The sequence below is a fragment of the Procambarus clarkii genome, chromosome 71, assembly GCF_040958095.1.
Source record: "Procambarus clarkii isolate CNS0578487 chromosome 71, FALCON_Pclarkii_2.0, whole genome shotgun sequence".
Lineage (NCBI taxonomy): Eukaryota > Metazoa > Arthropoda > Malacostraca > Decapoda > Cambaridae > Procambarus > Procambarus clarkii.
Genome location: NC_091220.1, coordinates 16,714,179 through 16,730,535, shown reverse-complemented (window position 1 = coordinate 16,730,535; position 16,357 = coordinate 16,714,179). Strand labels below are relative to the sequence as shown.

Genomic DNA, 16,357 nt, shown 5'->3' with positions numbered 1-16,357 from the left:
TCCAGATAGGCGGCGGAAGACCCAGCTGTGCCACGTCAACCTCCTGAAGCAATATAATGGTACTCCTCCCACTGTCTTGACTAATTATTCCACATTCACAGAACCCTACATCCACAGTGAGACCATCCCGGCTTCTTCTCCCGAAAGCACTGACAAGGAGTCGGCGCCTTCTAATTCCAAAATCCTTAATGATCTTCCCAAATGCTTTCAGGATAATACTCGTGCTCCTATGCCCTCTTCTAATTCCACTCTCACCTCGTCAGATAAGCCCTTCATCCTCCATGTCGACGCCAATGGTACCGACGTGGGTGGTGTCGTGATGCAGCAACGAGGCGAGAAGAATACACTTGTCAGCGACTACTGCTACAAGGATCTACGGAACAATTGGCAAGGAGCTACTCTTCCTCATCCTGAAGCTTCAGCACTTCACTCCACACCTGAAAAGTGCTCGGTCCACCATCAATACGGACCACACCACCCTACACCTCCTGCAGCACGCCCACTTCTCATCTCAACGTCTTCTACTATGGGCTTGCTACCTGCAGAAATTCAACCTGGAGACACGCTATACCAAGAGTCTGACAACATCTTAGCCCATGATCTCTCCAGAGTTTATGAAGTAGAAGCGACTCCATCCATTACTCCACCACATAACGACGTACTTCTTCCAGAACCGCAGGCTTCGGGGGAGAGTTGTGACGATAATCTCCTTCAAGAGATTGAGCCTGCTCTTCCCTCCAAAATTACGTCTTCACAATTATATAAAAGACTATGGAAGAAATGTCCAACAACGACAACAACACCAGCACCAGCAAGGCTTGCCAGGGTGAGCAGAAACGTATGCATCCAGCCACCTGTTCGAACTCCAACCACCAAACTACCCGTTGATCGCTACGGCTCCACTGATTGGTCGCCGGTCTGGCTGCACCTGCACTCGCCCCCAATACTACCCGATGTCTGGGGTCGCCCCAACATCAGTCTTCAGAATGTTCCGTGCTTTCGTAGCCAGCACACCTCCCAGCTAGACTCTAGAGTGTACTGAGAGAGGTGGTGGCTTTAAGCCAATATTCCAGCACCTCCCACTTAACTTTTGTTTTGCACTTCTTATTATTTTGCCTTAACGTAACTTTCATTGTGTCATTTAAGTATTCTTATTATTTTGATTCATTGATTTTATTATAAGAATTTGTTTGTGCATTATTTTCATGTTTTGATTTATTTAACGTAATTAAAATTTCATTGTTAAAGTTTACTTGTGTTTTGTGTGTCTTCTCCTTACCTTACCACAGACGAAGTTCCAGTTTTTCTATTTTTTTTTATAACTATGTGACGAGGCCATACCCCTAGCCTTAAACAGCCGAACACCAACGCGTTACCGTCACAATGGATATAAGCTACATCCTTCCTCAAGGTGCTGTATACATGGATATAAGCTACATCCTTACTCAAGGTGCTGTATACATGGATATAAGCTACATCCTTCCTCAAGGTGCTGTATACATGGATATAAGCTACATCCTTCCTCAAGGTGCTGTATACATGGATATAAGCTACATCCTTCCTCAAGGTGCTGTATACATGGATATAAGCTACATCCTTCCTCAAGGTGCTGTATACATGGATATAAGCTACATCCTTCCTCAAGGTGCTGTATACATGGATATAAGCTACATCCTTCCTCAAGGTGCTGTATACATGGATATAAGCTACATCCTTCCTCAAGGTGCTGTATACATGGATATAAGCTACATCCTTCCTCAAGGTGCTGTATACATGGATATAAGCTACATCCTTCCTCAAGGTGCTGTATACATGGATATAAGCTACATCCTTCCTCAAGGTGCTGTATACATGGATATAAGCTACATCCTTCCTCAAGGTGCTGTATACATGGATATAAGCTACATCCTTCCTCAAGGTGCTGTATACATGGATATAAGCTACATCCTTCCTCAAGGTGCTGTATACATGGATATAAGCTACATCCTTCCTCAAGGTGCTGTATACATGGATATAAGCTACATCCTTCCTCAAGGTGCTGTATACATGGATATAAGCTACATCCTTCCTCAAGGTGCTGTATACATGGATATAAGCTACATCCTTCCTCAAGGTGCTGTATACATGGATATAAGCTACATCCTTCCTCAAGGTGCTGTATACATGGATATAAGCTACATCCTTCCTCAAGGTGCTGTATACATGGATATAAGCTACATCCTTCCTCAAGGTGCTGTATACATGGATATAAGCTACATCCTTCCTCAAGGTGCTGTATACATGGATATAAGCTACATCCTTCCTCAAGGTGCTGTATACATGGATATAAGCTACATCCTTCCTCAAGGTGCTGTATACATGGATATAAGCTACATCCTTCCTCAAGGTGCTGTATACATGGATATAAGCTACATCCTTCCTCAAGGTGCTGTATACATGGATATAAGCTACATCCTTCCTCAAGGTGCTGTATACATGGATATAAGCTACATCCTTCCTCAAGGTGCTGTATACATGGATATAAGCTACATCCTTCCTCAAGGTGCTGTATACATGGATATAAGCTACATCCTTCCTCAAGGTGCTGTATACATGGATATAAGCTACATCCTTCCTCAAGGTGCTGTATACATGGATATAAGCTACATCCTTCCTCAAGGTGCTGTATACATGGATATAAGCTACATCCTTCCTCAAGGTGCTGTATACATGGATATAAGCTACATCCTTCCTCAAGGTGCTGTATACATGGATATAAGCTACATCCTTCCTCAAGGTGCTGTATACATGGATATAAGCTACATCCTTCCTCAAGGTGCTGTATACATGGATATAAGCTACATCCTTACTCAAGGTGCTGTATACATGGATATAAGCTACATCCTTCCTCAAGGTGCTGTATACATGGATATAAGCTACATCCTTCCTCAAGGTGCTGTATACATGGATATAAGCTACATCCTTCCTCAAGGTGCTGTATACATGGATATAAGCTACATCCTTCCTCAAGGTGCTGTATACATGGATATAAGCTACATCCTTACTCAAGGTGCTGTATACATGGATATAAGCTACATCCTTCCTCAAGGTGCTGTATACATGGATATAAGCTACATCCTTCCTCAAGGTGCTGTATACATGGATATAAGCTACATCCTTCCTCAAGGTGCTGTATACATGGATATAAGCTACATCCTTCCTCAAGGTGCTGTATACATGGATATAAGCTACATCCTTCCTCAAGGTGCTGTATACATGGATATAAGCTACATCCTTCCTCAAGGTGCTGTATACATGGATATAAGCTACATCCTTCCTCAAGGTGCTGTATACATGGATATAAGCTACATCCTTCCTCAAGGTGCTGTATACATGGATATAAGCTACATCCTTCCTCAAGGTGCTGTATACATGGATATAAGCTACATCCTTACTCAAGGTGCTGTATACATGGATATAAGCTACATCCTTCCTCAAGGTGCTGTATACATGGATATAAGCTACATCCTTACTGAAGGTGCTGTATACATGGATATAAGCTACATCCTTCCTCAAGGTGCTGTATACATGGATATAAGCTACATCCTTCCTCAAGGTGCTGTATACATGGATATAAGCTACATCCTTCCTCAAGGTGCTGTATACATGGATATAAGCTACATCCTTCCTCAAGGTGCTGTATACATGGATATAAGCTACATCCTTCCTCAAGGTGCTGTATACATGGATATAAGCTACATCCTTCCTCAAGGTGCTGTATACATGGATATAAGCTACATCCTTCCTCAAGGTGCTGTATACATGGATATAAGCTACATCCTTCCTCAAGGTGCTGTATACATGGATATAAGCTACATCCTTACTCAAGGTGCTGTATACATGGATATAAGCTACATCCTTCCTCAAGGTGCTGTATACATGGATATAAGCTACATCCTTACTCAAGGTGCTGTATACATGGATATAAGCTACATCCTTACTCAAGGTGCTGTATACAATGTTTGAACAAGATTCTAGGTGTTTGCATATATATTGGCAGCATGCCTCACTTGGCATCCATCATTAGATGTCATCATGAGTATGCTTACCAGGGACTCAAAGGGATGATGAAGTTTCAGAAGAATGCTCTATTATCCTTATTTCTGGGAACTGTGGGCAGGGTTCCATGGAATCATTATCCCTACTCTGCTTCCTTGAGAATAATTTTACGGTTAATCGGACACTTACCGGTAATCAAAACTAACTAATCTCGTCAATTCACACGAGCACAGACCTTGTGATGGCGAGAGTAAGGGATAATGATTCCTAATCTGAACATCAACAATAATTGTTGGTACTCATAGGAGGATTCAAGTAGTTTTGGGTGTGTGGCTATGCCAGGTTAGAAGCAACAGTTCTGGCCTTATTTGGGTGTAAGTGTACATCTTTATATAATTACAAGATATTAGTTTAATTATACGTTAATAGGCTTTTGTAAGGATTTCCTAAACCTGGCAAATTGACCATGTGCTACAATATCTGTTGAAAATGTTAGAGGATCGTGACCTCCCTCACGATATGCTCAAAGGTTACACATCTACCTCAGGTGCAGAGGGTGGTGGTGACGACGAAGATGAGGAGGAGGGGGAGGAGGAAGGTACTGGTGAGAGGGTGTTGTTAACTAAACTGTTTGCTTTTAACCCCACACCCATCTCTCATGCATATTCTTCCCAAGTCTGAGAATACCCTCTCTCTTCTTAACCCCACACCCATCTCTCATGCACATTCTTCCCAAGTCTGAGAATACCCTCTCTCTTCTTAACACCACACCCATCTCTCATGCACATTCTTCCCAAGTCTGAGAATACCCTCTCACTTCTTAACCCCACACCCATCTCTCATGCACATTCTTCCCAAGTCTGAGAATACCCTCTCTCTTCTTAACCTCTCACCCATCTCTCATGCACATTCTTCCCAAGTCTGAGAATACCCTCTCTCTTCTTAACCCCACACCCATCTCTCGTGCACATTCTTCCCAAGTCTGAGAATACCCTCTCTCTTCTTAACCTCTCACCCATCTCTCATGCACATTCTTCCCAAGTCTGAGAATACCCTCTCTCTTCTTAACCCCACACCCATCTCTCGTGCACATTCTTCCCAAGTCTGAGAATACCCTCTCTCTTCTTAACCTCTCACCCATCTCTCATGCACATTCTTCCCAAGTCTGAGAATACCCTCTCTCTTCTTAACCCCACACCCATCTCTCGTGCACATTCTTCCCAAGTCTGAGAATACCCTCTCTCTTCTTAACCTCTCACCCATCTCTCATGCACATTCTTCCCAAGTCTGAGAATACCCTCTCTCTTCTTAACCCCACACCCATCTCTCGTGCACATTCTTCCCAAGTCTGAGAATACCCTCTCTCTTCTTAACCTCTCACCCATCTCTCATGCACATTCTTCCCAAGTCTGAGAATACCCTCTCACTTCTTAACCCCACACCCATCTCTCGTGCACATTCTTCCCAAGTCTGAGAATACCCTCTCTCTTCTTAACCTCTCACCCATTTGTCATGCTTATTCTCCCTAAGTCTGAGAATTATAGTCACTGATTTACCCTCCTAGTTCCTTCATGCCTATTTTTTTGGTGAGTTATTGTTTTGCTTGTGTAGTGTCTGCTGTTGACCCTAGTGAAGGCAGCATGGGTTCCAGAGTTCTGACTTTAGTTACATTGTAGGTTTTGCAAACAATCAGTATTTGAGCTTCTAAACTACCATTGAATAATTGTTTAATGCTAAGCAGTGTTGTGTGTGGGCTTGCTGACAGTTGTGTGACTAATGAGCAGCTAACTGTTGTGAATGAACTGGGAAGAGGCAGTAAGAAGATGAGCAGTAAAGAAGAATGTGAGTTGTTAAATAAAAAAAAGCACGCACTACTGTTGTTAAGATATTCCAATCAACATATTGGCAGTGTAGTGGCCTGGTCAGAGACCGAGCCGCGGGGACATTAATCCCCGCAATCTTTAACGTGTAATAGTGACCGAAGGTATTGGTTGGAAGATTACCGTGTGCCAAAAATTTTGTCCAGGAGAACCTTTTTTAGTGTAGATAATTTGAGGCAGTAAGATCACTTTATTGCCAGTCAGGCCACTGTTGTGGGGAGTCGTCCCACATGTGGGAAATAAATGGTTGCTTAGTTTCCTTTATGTTCCTGTGAGCACCCATAGAGTAATGCAGCTCACTTGAGGACTGGCATAGATATGCACCTGCTTCATAAATACCAATATTTTATCACGTCTCTCATATCTCGCCCATTATTTTCATTTTTTTATGCTTTGCTTCTTTACTGCTTATATTTTGCGAACAGTTAAAGACAAATTCCATTGTTTTCACTTTAATTTGTGTTTTGGTTTAGTAAAAAATTCAATTTACATTGTGTTTACCTCAAAGCACAATGCACAAATTCAAAGGAGTTTCAAACATTTCATGCCTCTGCTACACAAAGCAATGCCATATTCCATATAGATGAAAAAATTGTAAGGCTGTTAATTCTGGCATCTTAAGTGCTTGGGTGTGTCCATTAAGGATTGTCCAAAATTATAATTTAAGTGGTCTAATGCTGTTCAACTGTGTGTGGAGTTCTTTGCTCAACCACATAATAGTTAACCCCTTAACAGTAGAGTTGGGTTTGCCACCACTGCTACAATGGAACATTTCCATACATTTTCTATTTCAACTATTTTCTCCAGTTGAAGATTTTAATATTTACACATACTACAGTGAATCAAGCTTAGGTAACTAATTAGATTATTATTGCAGTATGCTATCTAGTGGTTTAATGTTAGGCAGAATATTTTAAGTGCGGGAGTCTTTGATAGGGAAATTGTATTACATTACTCGGTAGCCAAATGTTGTAAAAACCAACAGAGTTCAAAATATATATGAAAATTAAATGAACATAATGAAATAATGTTTGATGTCTTGGAATCTTTTTCAACAGCAGTCTCTGCTTTTACAACGACACTATCTCTTAATCTTTGATAATGAAATATGGATTATTTTCTTGAGCTTTTATGTAATTAAAATTAATGTTCACTTAAGCATATTTGAAGGTGAATTTTATTTGAATTTATTATATGCCTTGGGATGACAACAATGAGCTGAGATTTGTAGAAAATTCACAAGTTATCATTAAGCTTTGAGAATACTGTACAGGGTATATTAAAGGCACTTTCCTGAGTACATTGCAAATGAAAAGCATTTTCCTGAGCACTTTGTTGCAAATGCAGCTGCAAAATCTCTGCCATGGCATGACCTTGGTCAACAAAATGATCTGTGCCCTGGCAAGTACATCTAGACGAGTACAAAGCCAAGTACTGTAGTGATCATTACCAAACTGGAACTGACAGCTCCATGGAACAAAGTTTCAAAGAACTATAAATACTTTTACATTAATCAACTCCAAAGGGTAATTTTCAATGTAAAGAGAGGGAACTGACAAGACATACAGAAATAACTAAAAAGCAGTTAAGTGGATGTCCAAAGACACACTAAGCTTGTTAAATTAACATTTTCAAGAGACATGTTCACTTATGTAGTCTAAGCCCACTCCATAAATTAAATACTGAGTTTCTAAGAATAATAGAAGCTCTTGCAGAGCTTGTATATTGTGATAATTTTGTATGTGGTAATCATGTCTCTCAGAACTCGTGTGTTTTCCAGCGACATCAGATGCAATTCACGCAGCCTTTCCTCACGACTCGAACCTGTTAGTTCTGGAAGTAGTGTAGTGGCATACATTCTCCGTGGTGTCTGTGTTGCCGCCTGAACATGGTAATGATTACTGACTAGGCAGTTTATTTGATAGCTAACCAGGATGGTCAGAAAGGCTATAAGTTTGATGTAAATGAACTTTGTGGCTGCACCACCATGACCTAGTGGGAAGTACGTAAAAGGTTCCGTGTTGAACAAGTACAGGCATACCTCAGAATAAGAGTTTAATCCGTTCCTGGAGACGCCTCGCCTTCCGAAAACTCGCATTCCGAAGTTAATTTCCCCATAAGAAATAAAGGGAAATGAATTAATCCGTTCCTGACTACCCCAAAAACCCCACATCAAACTAAATTTTTATACCTAATTTACCTAATTCATCTAAATAAACCTACAAAACTGTGTTCCAGTTATTACTTACCTTGCTGTCGAGTGCTGTAGGCGTATGAAAGATGGTGAGGAGGGGGGAGGAGGAGAGGAGTTACTGTTTGGAAGGGGAGTCCCCTTCCATAATCACATCACATAACCCCATGCCTTGTAACACTATGGATACCACTTCTCTTTCTAAATTTTTCAAACCAGCCCCTGCTTGCCTTAAACTCTTTCTTATCTGCATCACTCGTTGCAGGGGTATTCTTTAGAAGGTCTTCGTGCAACACCCTGGCTTTCTCACAAATAATGGCCTCCGAAACACTATCACCCCTCAACTCCTTGTCGTGTATCCAAATTAATAACAACTTTTCAACTTCTTCAAGTATTTGTGGTCTTTGTGCCGTTAATGTTCTTACTCCTTTTGCCACTTTAGCACCCATAATCTTATTTTTCTTCTTAAGTATAGTGCATATTGTTGATGTGGCTTTGTTGTACTGCCTACAAAGTTCAACAACACGTGTACCGTTCTCATGCTTCCGAATGATCTCTTGTTTCTCCTCTATTGTCATCCTCACATGAGCTTTCTGGCCTTTATCCTTACCACTGGCTTTCTTGGGACCCATGGTGAGATATATAATAACAAATTGTATAGACAAATCACCAAAAATCAAACAAAACACTGAAAATCCGCGAGAAGAATTGATGTGGGGGTAGTCACTGAGCGCGAGACAATAATAAACTGAGGGGCGGCGGGGCGGAGGGGCGACGAACGCGCTAGGTCGGCTGTACGCGTATCAACAAACTCGCGTCCAAACTCGCCTCCCGAAGTAACCATCGCCTTCCGAGACAAATTTTTGGAGTAAATACACCTCGCCTTCCGAAAACCTCGCATACAGGGACAATCGCATTCCGAGGTACCACTGTATAGAGAATTAACCCTCCCCAACTACTTGTTTCTAACCAGGATTCAGTTTGATGTTACCTTAGTGAGTAACTGAGTGGTCTAAAGCGATAATACGGTATCACAAGACATTAATTACTGTGTTAATTTTGTGTGGGTTTTGTTCATAATGGTTTTTTGATCTCATTCATAATCTGTCCTCTTAATATTGTTATTAGAATGTCGTATTACTTATGGATGTGTTTATTGTTTAGATAACCGAGTGTTTCGTCTACAGATAAAGAAGCAAATGCAGAATTCAATTACAATGTTTTCCTGGAATGCTCTGAAGAGCATTGGTTGGTACAGAAGTAGCCTCGAGTGTCTTTAGGGTGTGTTGTGGGTGTCCCAGGGTGAAGGGGCTCTTGTGGGTGTCCCAGGGTGAAGGGGCTCTTGTGGGTGTCCCAGGGTGAAGGGGCTCTTGTGGGTGTCCCAGGGTGAAGGGGCTCTTGTGGGTGTCCCAGGGTGAAGGGGCTCTTGTGGGTGTCCCAGGGTGAAGGGGCTCTTGTGGGTGTCCCAGAGTGAAGGGGCTCTTGTGGGTGTCCCAGGGTGAAGGGGCTCTTGTGGGTGTCCCAGGGTGAAGGGGCTCTGGTATTCACCTAGTTGTGGTTTTGAGTGTTCAATTTTGATTCTTTTGTCCCGCCTCTCAGCTGTCAGTCAACTAGTGTACAAGTTCCTGAGCCTATTGGCCTTTATCATATCCACATTTGGAACTGTGTATGGAGTCTGCCTCCACCACATCATACCAGGATGGATGTTCCAGTGTGAAGGGACATATGATTGCAAAGTTCATAATAATCATTGCACATGATATTGGGTTATACAATGCAGCAGCTGTAGTCAGTGTTGCTTTTCAATTCAGTTGGGCGTTGGAAGAATCAGACCTTTACATTGGTGTGGATACAGGTTGTGTAGTTGACTTTTGTAATTAAAACACTGTGGTGTCTCATTTTCGTTCTCCATTTCTCGTGAGGAAATGTTGATGATTGGTTTGCTGTTCATATTTTTTAAATGAAACTTATAAATCACTTATTTTTAGAGCCGTCACCAAGATCAGGAGGTACTGGGAGGACCTCTGTTCGAACAGCAGGGATTAATTGTACGGGCCAGTACTCGAGGAGATCGTCGGAAGACTCGACGACTGATGAATCTCTACCAGCAAATGTTAGAGAGATGAGGGTAGGTCATTGTACTTTTGAGTAATGATAGTTTAGATGCAGTATTATAGTCATGAGATTTTACGGTATTCTGTGTATATAACAAAAATAAAACGGGTTACAGGATGGGACAGGCATGTGATGAGCTTTCAACATTAACCTTGCAAATTTGTTATTGCTTTCTCCCTACATTTTGTTGTAATACTGCCAAAAAAATTGAAATTTGGAAATTTGCATCTTGTATTACATAATTAATTACATATTACATAATTACATAAATTAATAATTACATAATTACAATTTATTACATAATTTATTACATAATTAATAAAAGAGAACCCTGCTTTTTCCTGCTGTGCTATTAATGTGAGAAACTCAAGATCCTCCTCCCCCCAAAATTATTTTTTAGTTTAAATGTGGTAGATGGTGGTTAAGTGAGGTAGTGGTGGAGACCAAAACCATCAGTAGTTTCAGATTCAGATTCAGATTCAGATGTTTATTCAGGTAAGGTATATACATACAAGTGATGTTACATTAATGGATTGATATATAGATAGAGCTAGTACATACAATGCCTAAAGCCGCTATTACGCAATGCGTTTCGGGCAAAAAGCATTTCAAAGCATTATATTACAGAGTACTTAAAAGATGGGACACCACGTAGCTCTGATCCTGTAACTACACTTCGGTAATTATACACAGATGACCATATGCTTTTCAGAAGCCTCAGGACCAAGACTAAATGAACAACTTGTGAAAACTTGAGAGTATTTTGTTTGTACTTGCTAGTTATGAGCCTATAGTGTAACCTTAGTGTCTGTTGGTAACATGTCCCAGCACAAACCCCCCTCTCGTCACAATTATAAATATGCTCTCCCTGGGATACCTTTCTTAATCTTCCTCATGAGATAGAACCATATTTAAATTCCACATCATGAATTTTGAATAAATAAAATAGTTTACATGCATGTGAGTGCTATATGAAGACAAAATATCCAAACTAAGATATAATATCTTTCAACTACATGTTTTAAGGAGGGCTTCACTATGTCTTCAATATATTTTTTTACACCATCTTAATCTTCAGGCAGAATTAAAAGAACTTGATGAGAAATTCCGGAAGGCAATGATAACCAATGCTCAACTTGATAATGAAAAGGCAACACTAACCTTTGAAGTCGAGTTAATGAAGGACAAGTATACTGAATTGGAGGAGACGCACACGCAGTTAGCGGTAAGTTCTAGGAATGGATATGTAAGTAGTTAAGAACTCTTTAATTTAGTTAGAATTTTTCATAGAGAATAAATTGTGTAGAACAATTATTCTTATTCAATGCTTGACAAGACCCAAAAAATCATACTTGAAAGAGACAGACTGCATACAAGTTTTAAAATGGTTATTTTGTAAAGATCATGTTGAGGATTGAGTTGGAGAGATTTGTGTGGGCCTTGGATAATGAAAAGAAATTGAGTGTGTAAGATGTAAGGAGTCTGCAGGGGAGAGAATTGATTCCAAATGTCATGTATGGGCCTTTGAAATGACAGCTGTTTAGCTGTTTCTGTTTAAAGGGAGATGCTAAGCAAGCTGTATACAGGTGTGGCCGAGAGCTTGGCCTCGGTTGTCTGTTGATGCTGCTGGTGTTTTTGGAGACCAACTGCAGAGTCTTGGGGTGTCTTCCTGGTGAACACTCACACTGCACAATTTTGTTACATTCTTGGTGAACAATGCAGAACATGGTGGTTGTGTTTTTAGTGAACACTGCAGAACCTGGTCATTGTAGTCTTGGTGATCGCTACAGAACCTGGTAGTTATGTTCATGGTTAACACTGGGAAAACCTGGTGGTTGTGTTCTTGGTGAACACTGCAGAACTTAGTCGTTATTATTATAAAGGACCATATCGGAAAAAAGAAAACTACCTAAAGAAGATTTAAGACTAGGATAGGCAATCTAACACACCAGTGTGTCAAACTTGTTAGAAATATCATGAAATAATAAGAAAAGCCAAAAAGAAACTGAAGTACATAGAGCAGGGAAGGCACAGACGAATCCTCAAGGGTTTTTCAGATACCTAACAAAGATTAGGGAGAAGACTCGGTCTTTGTGAACTAAGATCAGGTGACTACTAATGCCAACGGAATGGGTGGTATTTTATAAATCGTAAGTAACTTTGTCTCTGTGTTTACTAGAGAAGAACTATGATGCCTGCAGCTGAACACATCAATATATAGATGATGAGGACAAGTTGGCTAGTTTATTAATTACTGGAGAGGAAGTTATTAAATAGAAAAATCTTGGCCAAATAAGTTCTTAGGGCCAAACAAAGTGTTTGTCAGGGGTGCTTAATGACTATAACAAGGAACTTAATGACCCAGTATTTTGCATATTTGATAAATCATTAGAGGCGATCAGAGTACTGGAGGCTTGGGAAGTTGCATGAGGCCAGGTCAGAGACTGGGCCAAGGGAATGTTGATCTTCAGAATCACAACAAGGAAACGAAAGTTAACAAGGTAGAGATCACTTGTGTCAGACTATCTTCAATTACTTTAATGTCTATTAAAAGAAAATTGCTTGAATAATCACAATAGCCACACATTTACATCTTGAAAAACATAGAATAATAAAGGACTCGCAACATTTTTCTAAAGGCCACTGATGTTTAACACCATGACCCCCACCACACAAGCTTCCTCTTTCAGCTCACAAAACCATTACAAATGTAGATACTTTTATTTGTTTTGTTTTACCTTTTCTTTTTTTGCATGCAGTGCATCATTCTATAAAAACTCTTTGTGCATAAGCGAGGAGACAGATTTGATGATAACCAAATTGCAAGGTTTTAATTGAGGGTTTTCCTCTTACCTTGCAGAAAGAACATCGTAAGAAATGTACCGAATATGAACAACTTAGGAAAGTATCAACAAAGTTACAAGAAGAAGTGAAAATCCTTCGTGGTATGTTACAAGAACGAGACCAGTTAATACAGGTAAGATCCTTCATGATATATCACAAGAATGGGAAGAGTTGCTATAAGTAATATCTTCCATCAGTGATTTGTTAGAGGACCAGGTGATACAGGTAAGATGTGTTCTTACATACCATAAGATATGGTATGTTCCAAGAACATGAACGGGTAAATCTGCTGGTGTTGCTTTTATTGGAAACATTTTTCCTGCACTTATACGATATTCTTTATTTTATAATCATATGTTTTATGTACATCTTAGTTACTTTCCATGATAAAAATGTTGTAGATGCTGACTTTAAACACTGAGAAGGTTATTAAGATGGTCACATTAAAATAACCCTTCACAGTGAAGGGTTATTATAATGACTAAGAATACAAATTTATTTTACAAAACTAGAGGGTTAGAAAAGTATGTTACAAGATCATTGTATTTGTGTGGGGGCATATTATACTGTACACAATGTTTTGGGAGTGAGAGCTAAAGTAGGGTTATCTTGAGATGAGGTTATCTTGAAATGATTTCGGGGCTTTATTGTCCCCGCGGCCCGGTCCTCGACCAGGCCTCCACCCCCAGGAAGCAGCCCGTGACAGCTGACTAACACCCAGGTACCTATTTTACTGCTAGGTAACAGGGGCATAGGGAGAAAGAAACTCTGCCCATTGTTTCTCGCCGGCGCCTGGGATCGAACCCAGGACCACAGGATCACAAGTCCCGCGTGCTGTCCGCTCGGCCGACCGGCTCCCCAGCTGAACCGGTGGTGAGAGAAGGGTGGGTGGTGAGAAGTCTGAGAAAAAAGGCTTGTTTTGAAAATCAATTGACCCCCTGCAACCTCCATGTTGAATCTCATTGTTCACATGGTTCATAATTTTGCATGAAAACCAATATGTGTAAGAGTGCACACATGTGAGAGTGGTTGGGCAGGGAACCTTCCTACCAATTATAATTAAGTACAGTATTTGTACCACTATCCATCCATAGTATCTCCCACTCTTGGGTCTAATACCACCCTCCCTTGTGTCCAACACCTCCCACCCTAGTGTCCAATACTACCCACCCTTGTGTCCAATACCACCCTCCCTTGTGTCCAACACCTCCCACCCTGTGATGGGGCAGGCATCAAACAGTTTATATAGCGTCATTGTTCTCTGAAGTTTGCATACATTGAACTTTCAGAGTCACAATATGAAGAAATTGGCAATACTCAAATTTGCATAAATATCTCCCAAAAAGCTGTGTGAACTCTAACTACCCTTCCCTGTGTTGTATATTATACTGTGTGGGACACACAGTATACTTAGCATTATCGGTGGGTTGCAAAGCAACAAATTTGAACGTCAGAACAAGTAGAAATAAAATGCACTGGGCACGTGTCTAGAAGGCAAGGCATAAAGAGCTAGACCTTACTCCTGTGTAGTCACTGTTAGCTAAGTACTTTAGGTAAGGTATTTAGCATATGACACTTACATGGAGCTTTTATTACATTCAGCTTTCACATAATTCCTAAAAGTTTTTTTTTTGCAAGGCTAAGAACAGTAAATGATGGCCAAAGGTTGCCAAAAATTTTAACTTCGTTTGAATTTTGTTTTCAATTTTACAGGAATATGGCTTGGTTGTGGTTGGTGAAGAGGAGGAGAATGGCGAGGAAGTAGAATCTGAAAAGGAGGAAGTGGAAGATTTATCACCTAGGAATATATTTGTTAAGAAAGCATTAATTTCACAAGAAGCGGCAGAACTATTGGCAAAGGGTGCTGCTAAAGGCTCACTAGGTCAGTTTACCACAGTTGTTAGGCAAATGATCATCTTAATTAATAACATACAGGTGAAAATTCATGTTCAGTAGTAAACTTGATTTATTCCAAGTGTAGATTAAACCCAACTTGTGACAAATTCAGTAAACTACTTTGTGTGTTACCAATATGTGATCAACATGTTATTACAGCTACTGCCCAGGTAAACCCCTGCACTGTGCACCTGGTTTTAGCAAAAATTTCATGGTGCAGTTGTTAAGAACATATTTTTTTTTTTATAAATGTTCAGCTAATGTTAATGTCAAAATGTTTCCAAACTCAATCTTTTTCATTTCAAATCACAAAGAGTGATGAAAACATTAAAAAACCTTAAAATATGGCCTAATTAAAAAAACAATCACACAACCCTTACAGCGCCTTAAGGTGCTTTGCGCAGTGCAGTGGTTAACTTAGTCCAACTATTTCCTCTTTACAGATGTAAGGCTAAAGAAGTTGGGTGAGGAGAAAAATGATTTAGAAGACCAAGTTAGAAGATTGAAATTAGAACTTGAAGAAGAGCAAATCAAGAATAGAAGACGAGAAAATGGTTTAGACTATGAGAAACAAAGTAAATACGTCATTGTTGTTGTTGCATGTGCAAGTGATTATATGCTTGGTGTTGTTGCAAGTTCCTATTTTTGTCATTAATGTCTGCACTATTGACTATTTGATTCTAATTTTACAATTTTTCAGAGGAGCAAAGCAAAACTGTAAACGAATATAAGTTTAGAGTTCAGAAGGCTGAAGCTGAGGTGTCAACGTTGCTGGCCAATGTGAGTACTTGCCAACTGAACTCGACTATTAATTTATTTTTATTTTACTTTTACTTTCACGCACTTGTAGTGATTACTGTAGAAATATTTCTATCCTAGGATATCGGAGAAAGCGACCCACGAGGTGGTTTACTCAGATGGCGAGCAACTTTTCTATCTGACACCGATAAGGTAGAAGTGATGCCACCAATTTCTGTCCAGAACTGTGATCAGTAATTATATGAACATTTCAGATTTAATTAGTTATTTTTAGAAATCATTAATGGATCATAAGACTGAATCACAGGAATAAGAAAGGTTTAGTGTGTGATTTTATTAAAGCAGGCCTTTGTGATTTTACATGTGAGGGTTTGTGAATGAGACTTTCTTAAAGGTCACTCATCACTTCAAGAATGTGAAGTGCAACATTTGATAAGGTATTCTTGTTTTACGAGAGGCGACTTTCTTCAGTCTTCTATGTTTTTTATTTTATATATACAAAAGTTCATACATTATCGTAAAGCCACTAGCACGCATAGCGTTTCGGGCAGGTCCTTATTTCTAATTTTCCCTGGAATATGACCTGTGAAATCATTTAACAACCAGGTGCTACAGTTAAGGATTGGCACCTAGT

General features: G+C 40.0%; 1 protein-coding gene across 7 annotated transcripts in view; it reads left to right on the top strand.

Annotated features, from left to right (window-relative positions):
- LOC123745541 (myosin-2 heavy chain) overlaps nt 1–16,357 on the top strand; it is a 79,804-nt gene that overhangs the window by 52,482 nt on the left and 10,965 nt on the right. For 3 of the 7 annotated variants that reach the window (XM_045726154.2, XM_069312118.1, XM_069312117.1), the window contains exons 4-11: nt 4,586–4,636; nt 10,098–10,237; nt 11,303–11,449; nt 13,085–13,201; nt 14,782–14,950; nt 15,408–15,539; nt 15,665–15,744; nt 15,844–15,915. In XM_045726154.2, coding sequence (XP_045582110.2) covers nt 4,586–4,636; nt 10,098–10,237; nt 11,303–11,449; nt 13,085–13,201; nt 14,782–14,950; nt 15,408–15,539; nt 15,665–15,744; nt 15,844–15,915 — 908 coding nt within the window. The remainder of the gene's footprint in view (nt 1–4,585; nt 4,637–10,097; nt 10,238–11,302; nt 11,450–13,084; nt 13,202–14,781; nt 14,951–15,407; nt 15,540–15,664; nt 15,745–15,843; nt 15,916–16,357) is intronic. The other 4 variants (XM_045726155.2, XM_045726156.2, XM_069312119.1 and 1 more) reach the window with 4 other exon arrangements.